At 38.4% G+C, this 17872-nt stretch overlaps 2 protein-coding genes and 3 non-coding genes across 5 annotated transcripts; all 5 read left to right on the forward strand.

The window, feature by feature from the left end:
- The first annotated feature begins 1244 nt into the window (after positions 1-1244).
- LOC125660061 (uncharacterized) lies at positions 1245-2279 on the forward strand. The gene has a single exon (XM_048891906.2). The coding sequence runs from the start codon at positions 1245-1247 to the stop codon at positions 2277-2279; it is 1035 nt and encodes a 344-aa protein (XP_048747863.2).
- Positions 2280-3791: 1512 nt separating this feature from the next.
- LOC130047013 (uncharacterized) lies at positions 3792-6235 on the forward strand. Its single transcript, XM_056141129.1, has 2 exons — positions 3792-4448; positions 6077-6235. The coding sequence occupies exons 1-2, from the start codon at positions 3792-3794 to the stop codon at positions 6233-6235; spliced, it is 816 nt and encodes a 271-aa protein (XP_055997104.1).
- A 5779-nt stretch (positions 6236-12014) lies between these two features.
- Positions 12015-12133, forward strand: LOC125660501 (5S ribosomal RNA). The gene has a single exon (XR_007364375.1). It is a non-coding gene; the product is annotated as a 5S ribosomal RNA (ribosomal RNA).
- Positions 12134-13790: 1657 nt separating this feature from the next.
- On the forward strand, positions 13791-13909 carry LOC125664960 (5S ribosomal RNA). The gene has a single exon (XR_007366121.2). It is a non-coding gene; the product is annotated as a 5S ribosomal RNA (ribosomal RNA).
- Positions 13910-15575: 1666 nt separating this feature from the next.
- LOC125660505 (5S ribosomal RNA) lies at positions 15576-15694 on the forward strand. The gene has a single exon (XR_007364377.1). It is a non-coding gene; the product is annotated as a 5S ribosomal RNA (ribosomal RNA).
- Positions 15695-17872: the final 2178 nt, after the last annotated feature.

Genomic DNA, 17872 nt, shown 5'->3' on the forward strand with positions numbered 1-17872 from the left:
ATCTAGCCGCTGAAGTCACGTAGACCCGACCTACAGGGTGTATCAAAATTAATACGAACTATTTGATATAAACTCAAATAATCTCGATTGTTTCAAAACAATCAAGATGAATTGAGTAGCAAAATTGAGAAAATAGATCGTGGAAATTTAAAACGTTAATCTGTAATGAAATATTGCGGTAAGTACAGTTTTATAAAAAATAAAAAATATTCACATTGCAAAATACAATTTAGTCATAACCGGATTATCATTGGTTACACCAGCTTTTGACTTAGGAATGGTAAATCCCTCGTGATACATTTCCCGAAATTTTCTCCAGATTTCGCCATTTTATTCCTGTCTGTTGTGTGATGCGGGTTCATCTCTGAGAATAATCCAAATAAACAACCAGACATTGGTATTAAAGACACTGGGGTTTTCTTCTCCGACAGGAATCCGCCTTATGTATTTATAAACCTGTCGCGTGCAGAAACTAAAGACGGCAGTGCTGCTTACATTACCAGTTGTGTAAATCCGTCAAAATAGTCTTGAATAAAGGATGAAGATTACGAACAGTGATCAATCTCATAACTCCTGTAAGCCATACATAAATCCTTAAAACACTGCACATCCTTTTCGTATTTTCAGGAATGAATAAATGTATATAAAGTAATTATCATAAATGAAATAGATTGAACCCGAAACAAGCGCAGTACAAATTGACAACTATGTTTATTACGTTTCCAAGTTAATAAGCTTGATTTTTTTTTAATTATACAACTCGTAGGCTAATATTAACAATAATTTCAATCCTCAATGAAGTACGTATTATATTATGTTTGGAAATATTCTTAAAAATACATTCACATCAATCCCGCAGTAACGAATGCAGAGCTCCGCAGAAATGCATGTACAGTTTGAAGACCCATATCAGAACAGACCGCCCTTTCGCGTGGGTTGTAATGAAACTAAATTTATAAACCAATTTTGGTTCGAAAATTACAATAATGTGATTTAACCACTAGAGGTTAAATCCATTTATCAAAGTGATACGGAGCTTTTATTTTTTTTTTTATTACTGTGCTATTTCCCGGCATCCCAAGGGCACTACCCCGGGTTCTTAGAGTCATCCACGTCACGATTTTCGGGATATTAGTCGCACACAGCAAAAAAATGTGACGTCATACACAAAGTCGTCAGTCGTCTGCAAACAAATTCAAGTTTCTTGTTTTTGTATTTGCATTACTCAAAGAGCAAAATTGACGATGCCAAAGAAGAAGAACCAACAACCCACGCCCGCAGTTAAGTCGAGGAGGCGCCCTAAGGGTACTGATGGGTCAGACAACGCTACCTTAGTTCCCGCCCCAAGTCAACTAGCAAGAGAACCATCAAACACGGGACCCCAGATCCCAACAACGCCATTTACCAACGAGCAATTGCTTCAGGTGTCGCAAGCCGTGGCAGACATCATATCCAGGCAGTCTCAATGCATGCCAATAGAGCCCCTCCTGCCAAGCATGCCTGTGGATGAGCCGAGTACAGGTACAGAACCTGAGATATTTTCTAGTAACTATTTTGCTCAAACGCAGAGTTATGACAATGATTTGGGGCACATGGTGCCAAATAGAGTGAAACACAAAATTGTAAATGGGGAATATATCAATTTGGGGCTGTTGGTTGAAAATTCTGAGGGGCTTGATCCCAACGATGACACTAAATATTTTTCTATGAAAGAAGGTAGCCTTACTTTGGTCTCTAAGTCCAAAGCCAAGGTCATAACCGATATACAGTTTTGGACTGATGCTTTCCTCATCTATGCGTCAATATATGCTTCAGCACATCCTGAGAATAGGGCCCAACTATTTAAATATATCCATACCATTAGGCTGGGGGCAAGTAGAGTTAAGACCTTAGGATGGCGCAACTATGATGTTCAATTTAGGTTGAAGAAGGAGGCTAACCCTTCCCTTTCATTTGCTGTTGTTGACCAAGAGCTATGGCTCCTGTACATGTACAGTACAACAACCATCCAGTCTTCCTACAGCCAGGCATTGCTCCTAAAGTGTTATGATTTTAATTACAAGGGGCAATGTAGCAAATCTCGGTGCCAATATAAACATGAATGCATATCATGTTCACAAAATCACCCCTACATCAGGCATAAAACATCCTCAGGCACCAGTTTAAATTTTAGGTCTGGTGATATGCAAGCAACTTGGCGACCTCAGCAACCCAAGAGATCCACACAACCAAGCTCAACTAGTAGAGCCCCTCATGCCCAGTCATTTAGACCTCACTAATATCGCAACAAGCCCAGTCAAGGTGTGAATGTTGAGCAAATTATTGACCAATTACCCACTCAGTTCGGTGGCTTTAGAATTGTTGCAAGGTTTTACTTATGGGTTTAAGCTTTGTTATCAAGGACCACGTGTTGTCACTGATTGTAAAAATCTTAAATCCATGGCTGGTTAAATCATCAAGCGATTCAATTAGTTGTTAAGGAGATTTCATTGGGTAGAGTCGCAGGCCCATTTGACCACCACCTCCCCTCTGTGGAACCTTAGGTTATCCCCAGTGGGCATGGTGCCAAAGAAGGGGCTTCTTATAGATTAATTCACCATTTATCCCATCCCCGTGGAAATAGTGTCAATGATCATATAGATAAAACGTATTGTTCCGTGAAATACTCATCTTTTGACGAAGCATTAGACATGCTCGGAAGGTTGGGTCCAGGAACCGTAGTAGCACGTCTAGATATAAAAAATGCATTTAGGTTGTTGCCAGTCCACAAATCCGATTTTCAATTATTGGGCTTCAAAATTAAGGGAATGATATTTGTGGATAAGTGTCTACCTTTCAGATGTTCAGTGAGCTGCGCAAAATTCGAGAAATTTTCAATATTTTTAGAGTGGGTACTTAAGCAACAAGTCAATAGCCTTGATGTGGTGCAATATCTAGACGACTTTCTAATGGCAGGTAGAGAGGGTGCTGAAGATTGCGCGAGGCTAATGTCTATTTTCTGTTCCGTCTGTTCCGATCTTGGGGTCCCATTGGCTCACGAAAAAAATCTTGGTCCTACCAACAACTTAATCTTTCTCGGTTTAGAAATTGACACTGCCAATATGACAATCAGAATGCCCCTGGACAAATTACAACAGCTTAAGACTCGGTTACTATGCATACTATCGAAACGCAAAGTCACGCTGAAAGAGCTCCAAACCCTTACAGGTTTGTTGAATTTCGTATTAGGGCCATTCCATCTGGTAGGACTTTCGTTAGAAGGCTATATGATGCTACTTGTGGACTGTCAAGACCACATCACAAGCGCAGGGTCAGTTTAGAAATGAGGGCAGATATTGAAATTTGGCTTATGTTTTAGAGTGCTTTAATGAAGTCATATCATAGAGAACAGTAGATTGGACAAATGATTTTGAATTGGAGTTGTTTACTGAGAGTGCAGGAAGTGTGCAATTAGGTTGTGGTGCTATATTAGGCCAGCAATGGGCATTTATGCGCTGGCCAGCTCAGTGGGAAGGGTAAAAAATTATTAAAGATATTACTTTTCTGGAGTTAGTACCAATAACTATGGCTTTCGATATTTGGGGCAAGAAACTAGCTGGCAGGCGAGTAATCCTTCATACGGATAATCTAGCCTTCGTATCCATTCTCAATTCCAAAACATCCAAATCAAAAAGGGTCATGCATTTGCTGAGGAAGTTAGTTCTGCAAGGGTTGGTGTACAATATTCAGTTTAAGGCGTCCCATATCGCTGGCCAGCATAATGTTAAAGCTGATTCTCTTTCTCGACAGCAATGGTCACGTTTCCGGGCCAGCTTCCCGGACTCGGAGGAACAACCAATAGCAATTTCCCAGTCTTGTCTGCAATTGATCTACAACGTAGATCTCAAGAGCTCTTGAGTTACTCCATTTCCGACAATACTAGGAAGTTGTATGACACGGCACTGAATGTTTTTAACACCTTTCGCAAGGCTTACTACCACGAAGAAAAGTGGCCTCCTCATTCCCACGAGTTAGTAAATTTCGTGTGGTACCTATCATACAAGCAATTTTCTCCGAACACAATTAAATCTTACATATCTGGATTATCATATTTTTGCAAGCTACACAATGTCCATGATTCAACTCAATCGTTTTTACTCAGAAAAGTTCTGGTCGGATTGACCCGTAAAAACCCGCGTGCTCACGACAGGAAACCACTTACATTGGATATCTTGTCGAGTATACTTCGCTTGCTGCCTACAATTTGCAAATCCCCATATGAATCTGCGCTATTCTCGGCCATATTCACAACAGCTTTCTTCGAGTATTTCAGAATGGGAGAACTGGTTCAAAATTCAGTGCATGACCCTGGCCGTGCTATCCAAGCTAGGGACGTAATCTACCTAGAACACAATAATACAGTCCCCATTTTCCTTAGACACTCAAAGACTGACCAGGTGGGAAAGAGGGTAACTATAACGCTCTCCTCTACGTTTCAGTCTACATGCCCAGTGCGCACTATGCGATCATTCATGCATTTAAGACCCAAAATCCCAGGACCATTTTTTGTCACCTCTCGGGCAGACCAGTGACTATGTACCAAGTAGTGTCTGTTTTTAACATGGCTATAAGTAATTTAGGGTTAGACACCCGAGTAAACAAAACCCATTCCTTCCGCATCGGGGCAGCTTCCTCTGCTTGGGTCATGGGAACTAGCGAATAAGATATTGCTAGTAAGGGCCGGTTGAAATATCGTTGTTTGTTCAAGTACATTAGGAAATAAGGTTCACTATGTTGTAGTGCCTCGAGCTCAGGAGGAGTGGGGGGGGGGGGTTAAAGTATAATGATTAAAAACTACAAAATATTCACATTGTAGGTCCAAAAAGAATTTGGATCATTGGGTCGTCCATAATTAAGCATGCTTTTTGCTATGCTAGAACATCTTCATTTGGTGCCAACCTAGAGTTAGCCCACCGTAATGCTACCATATTTTGGCAAGACAAAGGAGGCATGAGACTGGATGAGATTTACCCTAAAGTTAGGACACTACTGAAGGTAGAAGATGCCCCTCACATGCTAGTTATACATTGTGGGGGTAACAACATCCCAATGGACAAAGGGGCGAAATCAGCTGACTTGCGTTTCAGGCTAAAGGCTGTGTTGAAAAAATTAACAGCATTACTACCATCAACAATATTGATTTGGTCTCAGAATAAACCAAGCTGCCATGGAAAGAATAAGAATTCGAGTAAACAGCCATGTGGCTACTTATTTGCTTAGGTCAGGGGGGGGGGGGGGGGGGGTACTTCAGGTATCCAGAGTTACATCGCGTAAACACGGGCATGTTGTTTAAGGAATTAGTATCATCTAGTCATTTATGGCGTTATTGATTGACTTGATGAATTTTCACCCAGTACTCGATTGACATGGATATTAATTGGTGTTGAAGGTGGTAGGGGGATTAAAATTGAAAGCCACATATGGGCTAGAGTGATTATTCAATATTACCTCATCGTATCAAGCACACTCATAGTTATTCGTAACCGTGTGGTATAGTACGGGTTGCCCTACTGGTGGCGCAGCCTATGCCTGAGCATAGTCTCGTGGCGGCTATTTTGGCTCACCAGTAGCGTTCAACAGCTTGTTTTCCTATTTGACTTTGTTTAAATGACTGAATTTTGCCATACTAGGTGATCAAACAAGTGAGCATCTGTGTCCAGGGCCCACCTGTTCATGCTTGTATTGTTCAGGGATGCCAAAATGGCAATAATTGATGCCTGGCTCCCTTATTGTTATTATAAAATGTGATTTAACCACTAGAGGTTAAATCCATTTATCAAAGTGATACGGAGCTTTTATTTTTTATTACTGTGCTATTTCCCGGCATCCCAAGGGCACTACCCCGGGTTTTTAGAGTCATCCACGTCACGATTTTCGGGATATTAGCCGAACACAGAAAAAATGTGACGTCATACACAAAGTCGTCAGTCGTCTGCAAATAAATTCAACCCTCCCTACCACACCCTATTTTAATGTTAGATCGTTTTTATCGAACATTACTGCCGTTTCACGTTTTGTTTTCTTGTGTTAATTTCAGATAAGCAGTTGGATTTCTCCCTTACATGCCAATATCCCAATCGTCACGGCTGAAAACATTTCTGCGCCTGGAACAGCTTATGGTCAAGGCGGCTATTTTGGCTCACCAGTAGCGCTCAACAGCTTGTTTTCCTATTTGACTTTGTGTTTAAATGATTGAATTTTGCCAAACTAGGTGATCAAACAGATGAGCATCTGTGCCCAGGGCCCACCTGTTCATGCTTGTATTGTTCAGGGATGCCAGAAAGGCAATGATTGATGCCTGGCTCCCTTATTGTTATTGTAAATTGCAGTTGTGGCCAATATCGCCAAATAAAAGTTTTTCAAGGTACATTATGCCATTTCTTAAATTTTATTTTGTGCATGAGGATATGCAAGCCTGGACTCAGTGCATCTTTTTATAAATTAATGCTATGTTTTTGAGGTTCCAAAAATCACAATTTTTGGACATTGGAACCAAATTCCCGGAGGACGGGTGGGTCCAGGTATTTGGAAATCACTCATAGGTGAGATTAAGGTCCCTCTAATGATATATATCCATACTTATACCGGTACCCGTCCATATCGATAAAGGGTCTAAATAAACAATGGGGTAGAACCTGTTCACTCATGGTGCATATTCTGGAGTCAATCATATTGTAAAACTTATACAGTACCAATTTTGATGCACCAGATGCGCATTTCGACAAATTGTGTCTCTTCAGTGATTATTGTAGTGGAGTGTGGGGTTATACAAAATATCAACTGTGTGGAAATGTTCCAAAACAGAGCAATGCGATACTTCCTGGGTAAAGTTACATAAAGATATTAGTGTAGAACACACTGATTTATATTTAGGCTTTGTTTACATTCCACATGAAAATAATGTCTTCTACAAGAAAAATGAAAATGATTTGTTTAATGTTCTGAATGAAGATATATCAATGTATAAGGAAAGGGGCTATGTTATTAATAGCGGTGATTTTAATTCGCGAATAGGAACTTCTCCAGATTTTATTGAATATGACTTTTTGAATACAGAGTTAAATGAAATGCTGTCATCAGTTATAGAATATAATATTGATTCTCCAATGTCAGAGAGAAAATCACAAGATTTGGTGGTAAATAGCTTTGGTAGAAAGCTTTTAGATTTATGTTGTTCTACGAGTATAAGAATATGCAGTGGGCGTACTTTCGGTGATGCAGAAGGTAAATTTACATTTTTTAATCATCGTGGAACAAATACAAATGATTTTACAATTGCGTCTGAAAACTATTTTCATGTTGTAGACTATTTTCATGTCGAAGATTTTAATGAATGGTCTGATTACGTTCCGTTGAGTTTCCATATTTGTGTCAAACTTAATACTGGGACAGATGCCAGTTTTTCCTCCAGCACACGTTTTGTGAAAACAAAATGGGATGACACTGTATATGTTGATGTAAAAACACAACTGTGTAATCAATTGCAATCACTTAATGAAATACTCTTTATAGCCATACTTAAAGAACGATCAAGTGTGTGGTCAAGCAATGAAGATATTATTTCTGATGCTCAGTTTGGATTTAAATCTGGTTTAAGTACAACAGATCGATGCAATTTTTGTTTTACATGTACATGCATTAATTAATCGAAACCTTGCTAAGTAAAAGGGTAAGAAATTATATTGTTGCTTCGTAGATTATCAAAAAACTTTTGATAAAATAGACAGAAAAATGTTATTTTTCAAATTAGCGAAACATGGTATTGACTGTCAAATGTTAACAATTATCAAGTCTATATACTTTAACATTAAATCATGTGTAAGACACAAAAATCAGTTATCAGAACTCTTCAACTGCAATGAGGGTTTGATGCAAGGGGAATCACTCTCATCATTTCTTTTCTCTTTGTATGTGAATGATTTCGAAATGGAATTTATTGAAAACATGCGTATTCCAGTTGAAATCAAAGATATTGGTTTGTTTATAATTATGTATGTTGATGACACGGTACTTTTTTTCAGAGACAGAACATGGTTCACAATATATATTGAATTGTTTACAAGATTATACCTCGAAGGGGAATATAAAGGTTAATGTGGATAAAACAAAAATACTTGTTTTTAGAAAAGCTGGGAAATTAAAAAATAATTATTGTTGGAAATATGATTATGTGATAGTCCGGTAGATAGCTTAGGTTAGGTTGCTGCAGATGGTATCGGGAAACAACAGATTTTTTTGTTATACCACTCAGTCTGTAGTTACTTAAGTTATACATGTATTTGTGATTTCTCGTATCGATTAGTATGATCATCTATATGGTTCTTGGTCAATAAACAATACCGGTCCAGCTCGGTATCTACCGAGCGTTTGCTGAAGGAGCAATCACTAGTCTTCAGTTTGACGCAGCGGAATTCGATGTTCCCGTTACGAAGCAAACGCTCTACCACTGAGCCACCGTGACCGATCTGTATCTGTAGAGTGATTGATTTTAGATTGTTTAACGGGAGGGACGAGAATTTTTCACTATAAAGGAGACGTCACCAATGCCGGGAAAGAGCTCAAGAATTTAGGACTATGCTCGGCGTTGTGGAATAAGTAACTCATTTGGGTTGTTAAATGATTTTTCTTTGTCGTTACGACTATAACGTGCCATTACAAATCCGATAACCGCAAGATCCGTAAGATATAATTCTTAAATCTTTTTTGCCCGGTCACCCAAAGGAATGTCTAATTATTGTACAATATTTCGACACAAAGATTGGTATTGATGACATTTTATTATGTTTTGTCTTTTGATGTCAACACAACATAAGCAACACAAATCAGTCATTACATAAAACAGATACATAATAATGTCTTCTAACAATATAAATAAAAAAGTTTAATACAAGTAATGGAAATATATAATGATCTTTTTGCATTTAATATACAAAGAATTCATGATATAAAATTTGAGAGTTTAAAACGACACGTTAGGAGTAATGTCAATTTCAACAATTTCACATAATTTTCAAGGTCTTAGTCTCTTAGAGTTTAAAATAGAACTTTAAAAAGTGAGGGTTAGAGGTCAAATTTTAAATTATTGGCGAAAATACAGAATTTTTGTACTTTTATTTATTTTTATTATTTTTTTAGGTAAATCAATTTAATCTTTTTTCAAGAATTGGTGATCTGTATGGAAAAATATATCAACCGCATTAATAAATTACAACACTTGAACTAGATTCAAGTCTCAATTTGTATCATAAATTATAAATCAGAAAAATCAGAAACTGTAATATCATGCAGATTTAGAACTTTTTGATTAATCAATCCCTCCGCCACAAAATATAGTATCGGCTAAACCCTTTCAAAATTTGAATTGACACTAAAGATTTCAACTGGATATGGTCTATTAAATAGATGTGTACTATGTTTGCACCAATTCGATCAGTATTAAATGAGTAAATACTTAGTTGTACATGTAGTACCATGCGCAGTTGTACTCAAAAGCTCATATCAAGAGCAATATACAAATGTTGTAACAGAAATTACGCTATTTTTTTTCCAGACGATAGCTAAGCATTGAAATTTATTGTCCTACTAAACCTCTTCATCATTACACATACACACCAGAAACATTTCTCCCGAGATACCTGACGGGCATCACATCAATTCATAAAGGTATTTCAAAAAGGCACAAAAAAATGGGGTTTTGTCAACTTAACATGAAAGTCGAGTAGATAATCGCAAGTTCACGAAATAACTTATAAGACGAAATATCATAAGGAAAACCAATGTACATACATACATACATTATAAACTAAGAACTCAGGCACGCACTCTGGTCTTTGTTGTCAGTGAAGTGCTATTTCCCGTCCGTAAAGAGGTTGGGATGTTTGGTCGTGGACATGGGAAGCACATGGAGTAGAAAATCGTCATTTATAGTATGCATTTCCGGACTATTTTACTGTCACGGGTAATCAGTACTCCTCGGTCTGAGTAAGCTTGTAGGTACCACCTGACCGTATACGTGAAGACCGCAACCACAACAATCATACGCGAGAAGATTGATGTGTTCTCTCTCTCTCTCTCTCTCTCTCTCTCTCTCTCTCTCTCTCATCCCCTTTGTGGTTTGCTGCGGCACATTCCAGTGTCAGTTCAACATACAACTACTAATATCTACACGGTGATTTACAAATAACAACACACAACTACTAATATCTACACGGAGATTTACAAATAACAACATACAACTACTAATATCTACACGGAGATTTACAAATAACAACATACATCTACTAATATCTACACGGGGATTTACAAATAACAACATACAACTACTAATATCTACACGGGGATTTACAAATAACAACATACATGTACATCTACTAATATCTACACGGGGATTTTCATTTCTACAAACTTTCGATTCAGATCTATGCATATTACTAGGGACATGTCCAATTTTGAAATATTCTCAAGAGAGACTTTGAACAATATATAATCAATCGGTCATAAACTGTCGATGTTCTCTAAATAGTGACATCGAATAGAGTTTCAACTTTTTTTCGGCTTCCAGTTCGATTGCAGTATAAGGAACAACTTCCAATCCAGTATTATGAAGCATCGTACATATTAAGATAGATATCATGAATAACTTAAAACACCGTATTACACTGTTTGGACATTTTTCGCGAGTCTTCTTTTCGTTTGTCAGGAACATGAATAAAGATCGTTTATAAATGACCATTCAAAGAATAATAATTATTAAAATCAAATCATAATCAATTCCACGCGAAATGACGCGTACAGTTCCACACTGTATATTTGTTTATTTAATGCACGCAATTAACGGTATATTAATTGTCAGTCCAAGCTCAGCATTCATGCCACCTGACCTCTCCGGTTGAGGCAGATAATAAGCTGTGTATTCAGGCGCTACGCATGACATTATGAAATGAAACGAGTTTCTCAATTAGCAGTGTCACTGTGCACTATATAGGAGGTCGCACGACAGGCAAGGACATCACAAACCTAAACTACATTGCAATCGAATACATTGTCAGATTATTACTACCACTACTACCAAAGATGAAAGCTACACCAGTCATCTGTCCCAGGAGGAAGTCCATGGACAAGAGATTCTCTCTGATGGACAGCGAACGCCGTTTCAAGAGAGCCTGCGACCAGATTGTCCTGCTCAATTTGAAGTTGTCCGGCCTGCTGTCCAGATACACCAAGGCCAGCACGGCAAATCATCGTTCCTCCAGATATAGCCTAAGACTGAGACTTGCCGTTGTAGAGGGCCTCAGAGACATGTACTACGATTACGCTTACAGCAAAGCCCAGATTGTTGCAGATCTACGGCATGAAATGTTTGGAGAAAATGTACAGATCATTGCAGACGACATGTCAGACTCCGAATCGGATGAGGACTACTGAGCTTTTACCACAGAATACGCATTGACTGCGGAAAACGGCTCTTCTTAGAGCCAGGCAAGATTTTTGAAAAGATACCTCTATCACACGTCAATCAACATCAGACATGTAATACACATTCACGTGTAATAAATATGTCCACACACACACACACACACACACACACACACACACACACACACACACACTGCATTGGGTGAATCATCATATTACATGCACAATATTGAATTTCACCAAAACAAAACCCAGTCCAAAGAATTACCCCCCTTCCAAATTAGATATGATAGATAAATACAAGGTGTGAAAAACAACCACCACCAACATACACACGTCCCATATACATGTAGTCCACCACCACCCCTCCCTTCTTTTCATCTGACCGCAAACTGTGCCCTCGACACAAAACAACATTAATAACCCGCACGATGTCAAAATAAACATTTTAAAACCAGTCATTACTTCCGTCCAGTATTTTGTACAGGAACGAAATAATCCCAATCATCTCGTACAAAACGTGTACACTGGTCATGTCGTAAAGTTAACGCATGTTAAGTGTCTACGGCCATATCACGTTGAAAGCACCGGTTCTCGTCCGATCACCGAAGTTAAGCAACGTCGAGCTTGGTTAGTACTTGGATGGGTGACCGCCTGGGAATACCAAGTGTCGTAGACTTTTATGTTTTCTATTTCATTTTTAAAATCACATTTCTATGCCAACGATTGCATTACTGTAGCAATTTCATTCATTTTTTATTACATTTTCAACAGTGAAATAGTATAATTTATCCAGTGAATAAAAATTATATTTTTACTACAGTAATACCCCCCCCCCCTCTCTCTCTCTCTCTCTCTCTCTCTAGATATATATATATATATATATATATATATATATATATATATATATATATATACAATTGTGCATTATTTGTCTCTCGCCACATTTACGAATACAGAACGTCGTTTAGCCGAAAAGGGGGAAAACTCCGATTCTTTTTTTACTTACTCAAACAGGACTGGAAAAAGTTATTAATTCCGTATCAAATCAGCACAATCAATAAATGACCATTCAAAGAATAATAATTATTAAAATCAAATCATAATCAATTCCACGCCAAATGACGCGTACAGTTTCACACTGTATATTTGTTTATTTAATGCAGGCAATTAACGGTATATTAATTGTCAGTCCAAGCTCAGCATTCATGGCACCTGACCTCTCCGGTTGAGGCAGATAATAATATGTGTATTCAGGCGCCTCGCGTGACATTATGAAATGAAACGAGTTTCTCAATTAGCAGTGTCACTGTGCACTATATAGGAGGTCGCACGACAGGCAAGGACATCACAACCCTAAACTACATTGCAATCGAATACATTGTCAAATTACTACTACTACTACTACCAAAGATGAAAGCTACACCAGTCATCTGTCCCAGGAGGAAGTCCATGGACAAGCGATTCTCTCTGATGGACAGCGAACGCCGTTTCAAGAGAGCCTGCGACCAGATTGTCCTGCTCAATTTGAAGTTGTCTGGCCTGCTGTCCAGATACACCAAGGCCAGCACGGCAAATCATCGTTCCTCCAGATATAGCCTAAGACTGAGACTTGCCGTTGTAGAGGGCCTCAGAGACATGTACTACGATTACGCTTACAGCAAAGCCCAGATTGTTGCAGATCTACGGCATGAAATGTTTGGAGAAAATGTACAGATCATTGCAGACGACATGTCAGACTCCGAATCGGATGAGGACTACTGAGCTTTTACCACAGAATACGCATTGACTGCGGAAAACGGCTCTTCTTAGAGCCAGGCAAGATTTTTGAAAAGATACCTCTATCACACGTCAATCAACATCAGACATGTAATACACATTCACGTGTAATAAATATGTCCACACACACACACACACACACACACACACACACACACACACACACACACACACACACACACACACACTGCATTGGGTGAATCATCATATTACATGCACAATATTGAATTTCACCAAAACAAAACCCAGTCCAAAGAATTACCCCCCTTCCAAATTAGAAATGATAGAAAAATACAACAAGGTGTGAAAAACAACCACCACCAACATACACACGTCCCATATACATGTAGTCCACCACCACCCCTTCCTTCTTTTCATCTGACCGCAAACTGTGCCCTCGACACAAAACAACATTAACAACCCGCACGATGTCAAAATAAACATTTTAAAACCAGTCATTACTTCCGTCCAGTATTTTGTACAGGAACGAAATAATCCCAATCATCTCGTACAAAACGTGTACACTGGTCATGTCGTAAAGTTAACGCAGGTTAAGTGTCTACGGCCATATCACGTTGAAAGCATCGGTTCTCGTCCGATCACCGAAGTTAAGCAACGTCGAGCTTGGTTAGTACTTGGATGGGTGACCGCCTGGGAATACCAAGTGTCGTAGACTTTTATGTTTTCTATTTCATTTTTAAAATCACATTTCTATGCCAACGATTGCATTACTGTAGCAATTTCATTCATTTTTTATTACATTTTCAACAGTGAAATAGTATAATTTATCCAGTGAATAAAAATTATATTTTTACTACAGTAATACCCCCTCTCTCTCTCTCTCTCTCTCTCTCTCTCTCTCTCTCTCTCTCTCTCTCTCTCTTTATATATATATATATATATATATATATATATATATATATATATATATATATATACAATTGTACATTATTTGTCTCTCGCCACATTTACGAATACAGAACGTCGTTTAGCCGAAAAGGGGGAAAACTCCGATTCTTTTTTTACTTACTCAAACAGGACTGGAAAAAGTCATTAATTCCGTATCAAATCAGCACAATCAATAAATGACCATTCAAAGAATAATAATTATTAAAATCAAATCATAATCAATTCCACGCCAAATGACGCGTACAGTTTCACACTGTATATTTGTTTATTTAATGCAGGCAATTAACGGTATATTAATTGTCAGTCCAAGCTCAGCATTCATGGCACCTGACCTCTCCGGTTGAGGCAGATAATAATATGTGTATTCAGGCGCCTCGCGTGACATTATGAAATGAAACGAGTTTCTCAATTAGCAGTGTCACTGTGCACTATATAGGAGGTCGCACGACAGGCAAGGACATCACAACCCTAAACTACATTGCAATCGAATACATTGTCAAATTACTACTACTACTACTACTACCAAAGATGAAAGCTACACCAGTCATCTGTCCCAGGAGGAAGTCCATGGACAAGCGATTCTCTCTGATGGACAGCGAACGCCGTTTCAAGAGAGCCTGCGACCAGATTGTCCTGCTCAATTTGAAGTTGTCCGGCCTGCTGTCCAGATACACCAAGGCCAGCACGGCAAATCATCGTTCCTCCAGATATAGCCTAAGACTGAGACTTGCCGTTGTAGAGGGCCTCAGAGACATGTACTACGATTACGCTTACAGCAAAGCCCAGATTGTTGCAGATCTACGGCATGAAATGTTTGGAGAAAATGTACAGATCATTGCAGACGACATGTCAGACTCCGAATCGGATGAGGACTACTGAGCTTTTACCACAGAATACGCATTGACTGCGGAAAACGGCTCTTCTTAGAGCCAGGCAAGATTTTTGAAAAGATACCTCTATCACACGTCAATCAACATCAGACATGTAATACACATTCACGTGTAATAAATATGTCCACACACACACACACACACACACACACACACACACACACACACACACACTGCATTGGGTGAATCATCATATTACATGCACAATATTGAATTTCACCAAAACAAAACCCAGTCCAAAGAATTACCCCCCTTCCAAATTAGAAATGATAGAAAAATACAACAAGGTGTGAAAAACAACCACCACCAACATACACACGTCCCATATACATGTAGTCCACCACCACCCCTTCCTTCTTTTCATCTGACCGCAAACTGTGCCCTCGACACAAAACAACATTAACAACCCGCACGATGTCAAAATAAACATTTTAAAACCAGTCATTACTTCCGTCCAGTATTTTGTACAGGAACGAAATAATCCCAATCATCTCGTACAAAACGTGTACACTGGTCATGTCGTAAAGTTAACGCAGGTTAAGTGTCTACGGCCATATCACGTTGAAAGCACCGGTTCTCGTCCGATCACCGAAGTTAAGCAACGTCGAGCTTGGTTAGTACTTGGATGGGTGACCGCCTGGGAATACCAAGTGTCGTAGACTTTTATGTTTTCTATTTCATTTTTAAAATCACATTTCTATGCCAACGATTGCATTACTGTAGCAATTTCATTCATTTTTTATTACATGTGAAATAGTATAATTTATCCAGTGAATAAAAATTATATTTTTACTACAGTAATACCCCCCCTCTCTCTCTCTCTCTCTCTCTCTCTAGATATATATATATATATATATATATATATATATATATATATATATATATATATATATATATATATACAATTGTACATTATTTGTCTCTCGCCACATTTACGAATACAGAACGTCGTTTAGCCGAAAAGGGGGAAAACTCCGATTCTTTTTTTACTTACTCAAACAGGACTGGAAAAAGTCATTAATTCCGTATCAAATCAGCACAATCAATAAATGACCATTCAAAGAATAATAATTATTAAAATCAAATCATAATCAATTCCACGCCAAATGACGCGTACAGTTTCACACTGTATATTTGTTTATTTAATGCAGGCAATTAACGGTATATTAATTGTCAGTCCAAGCTCAGCATTCATGGCACCTGACCTCTCCGGTTGAGGCAGATAATATGTGTATTCAGGCGCCTCGCGTGACATTATGAAATGAAACGAGTTTCTCAATTAGCAGTGTCACTGTGCACTATATAGGAGGTCGCACGACAGGCAAGGACATCACAACCCTAAACTACATTGCAATCGAATACATTGTCAAATTACTACTACTACTACTACTACCAAAGATGAAAGCTACACCAGTCATCTGTCCCAGGAGGAAGTCCATGGACAAGCGATTCTCTCTGATGGACAGCGAACGCCGTTTCAAGAGAGCCTGCGACCAGATTGTCCTGCTCAATTTGAAGTTGTCCGGCCTGCTGTCCAGATACACCAAGGCCAGCACGGCAAATCATCGTTCCTCCAGATATAGCCTAAGACTGAGACTTGCCGTTGTAGAGGGCCTCAGAGACATGTACTACGATTACGCTTACAGCAAAGCCCAGATTGTTGCAGATCTACGGCATGAAATGTTTGGAGAAAATGTACAGATCATTGCAGACGACATGTCAGACTCCGAATCGGATGAGGACTACTGAGCTTTTACCACAGAATACGCATTGACTGCGGAAAACGGCTCTTCTTAGAGCCAGGCAAGATTTTTGAAAAGATACCTCTATCACACGTCAATCAATATCAGACATGTAATACACATTCACGTGTAATAAATATGTCCACACACACACACACACACACACACACACACACACACACATACATGCACCACCTACCATCCGAGGACTATGATACCACACCTTTCTCCGAGGACCATGCTTTCTAATGGAGATATTGCTTCAAGATTTGGTTTATTTAAAAGACATAATGGTAGTTACACGATGAGGGATTAAATTTTGTCGTATTTTGAAAATTAAAGCATTGTATTTTCACTATGCTTTAGAGGACGTTGTGTTAACTTCCGAGGACGGTGTGTTAACTTGAGAGGACGGTGTGTTATAACTTGAGAGGACGGTGTGTTAACTTGAGAGGACGGTGTGTTAACCGTGAGAGGACGGTGTGTTAAACGTGAGAGGACGGTGTGTCAACCGTTATTTTCTCTCTCTCTCTCTCTCTCTCTCTCTCTCTCTCTCTCTCTCTCTCTCTCTCTCTATATATATATCCAAAATTGAAATAGAGTCTCAGTAATCGAATAATATTAAAAAAATATTTTAAAAAGCTTCTGAAGATGTAATGAAAGCGCTTAAACTTTACGGAGGATTTCTGTGTTTTCTTTCATATTTTATATATATATATATATATATATATATATATATATATATATATATATATATATATATATATATATATATATATATATATATATATATATATATATATATATATATATATATATATATATATATATATATATATATATATATATATATATATATATATATATATATATATATATATATATATATGTGTGTGTGTGTGTGTGTGTGTGGCCGAGTGGACTTACGCACTGGTTTGACAATCTTGCTAGGCGGTGGGTGCCGTAGGTCGCTGGTTCGACCCCGGGCTGGGGCGAAAATTTTCAGTACCTAGTTGTGATTATTTAGTGCTTTATATATATATATATATCTCGACTAGTTTTGTCAATTCTTTAGGAGCAAATGAAAGATATATCGGT

Source organism: Ostrea edulis, chromosome 6 (assembly GCF_947568905.1).
Source record: "Ostrea edulis chromosome 6, xbOstEdul1.1, whole genome shotgun sequence".
NCBI classification, from domain to species: domain Eukaryota; kingdom Metazoa; phylum Mollusca; class Bivalvia; order Ostreida; family Ostreidae; genus Ostrea; species Ostrea edulis.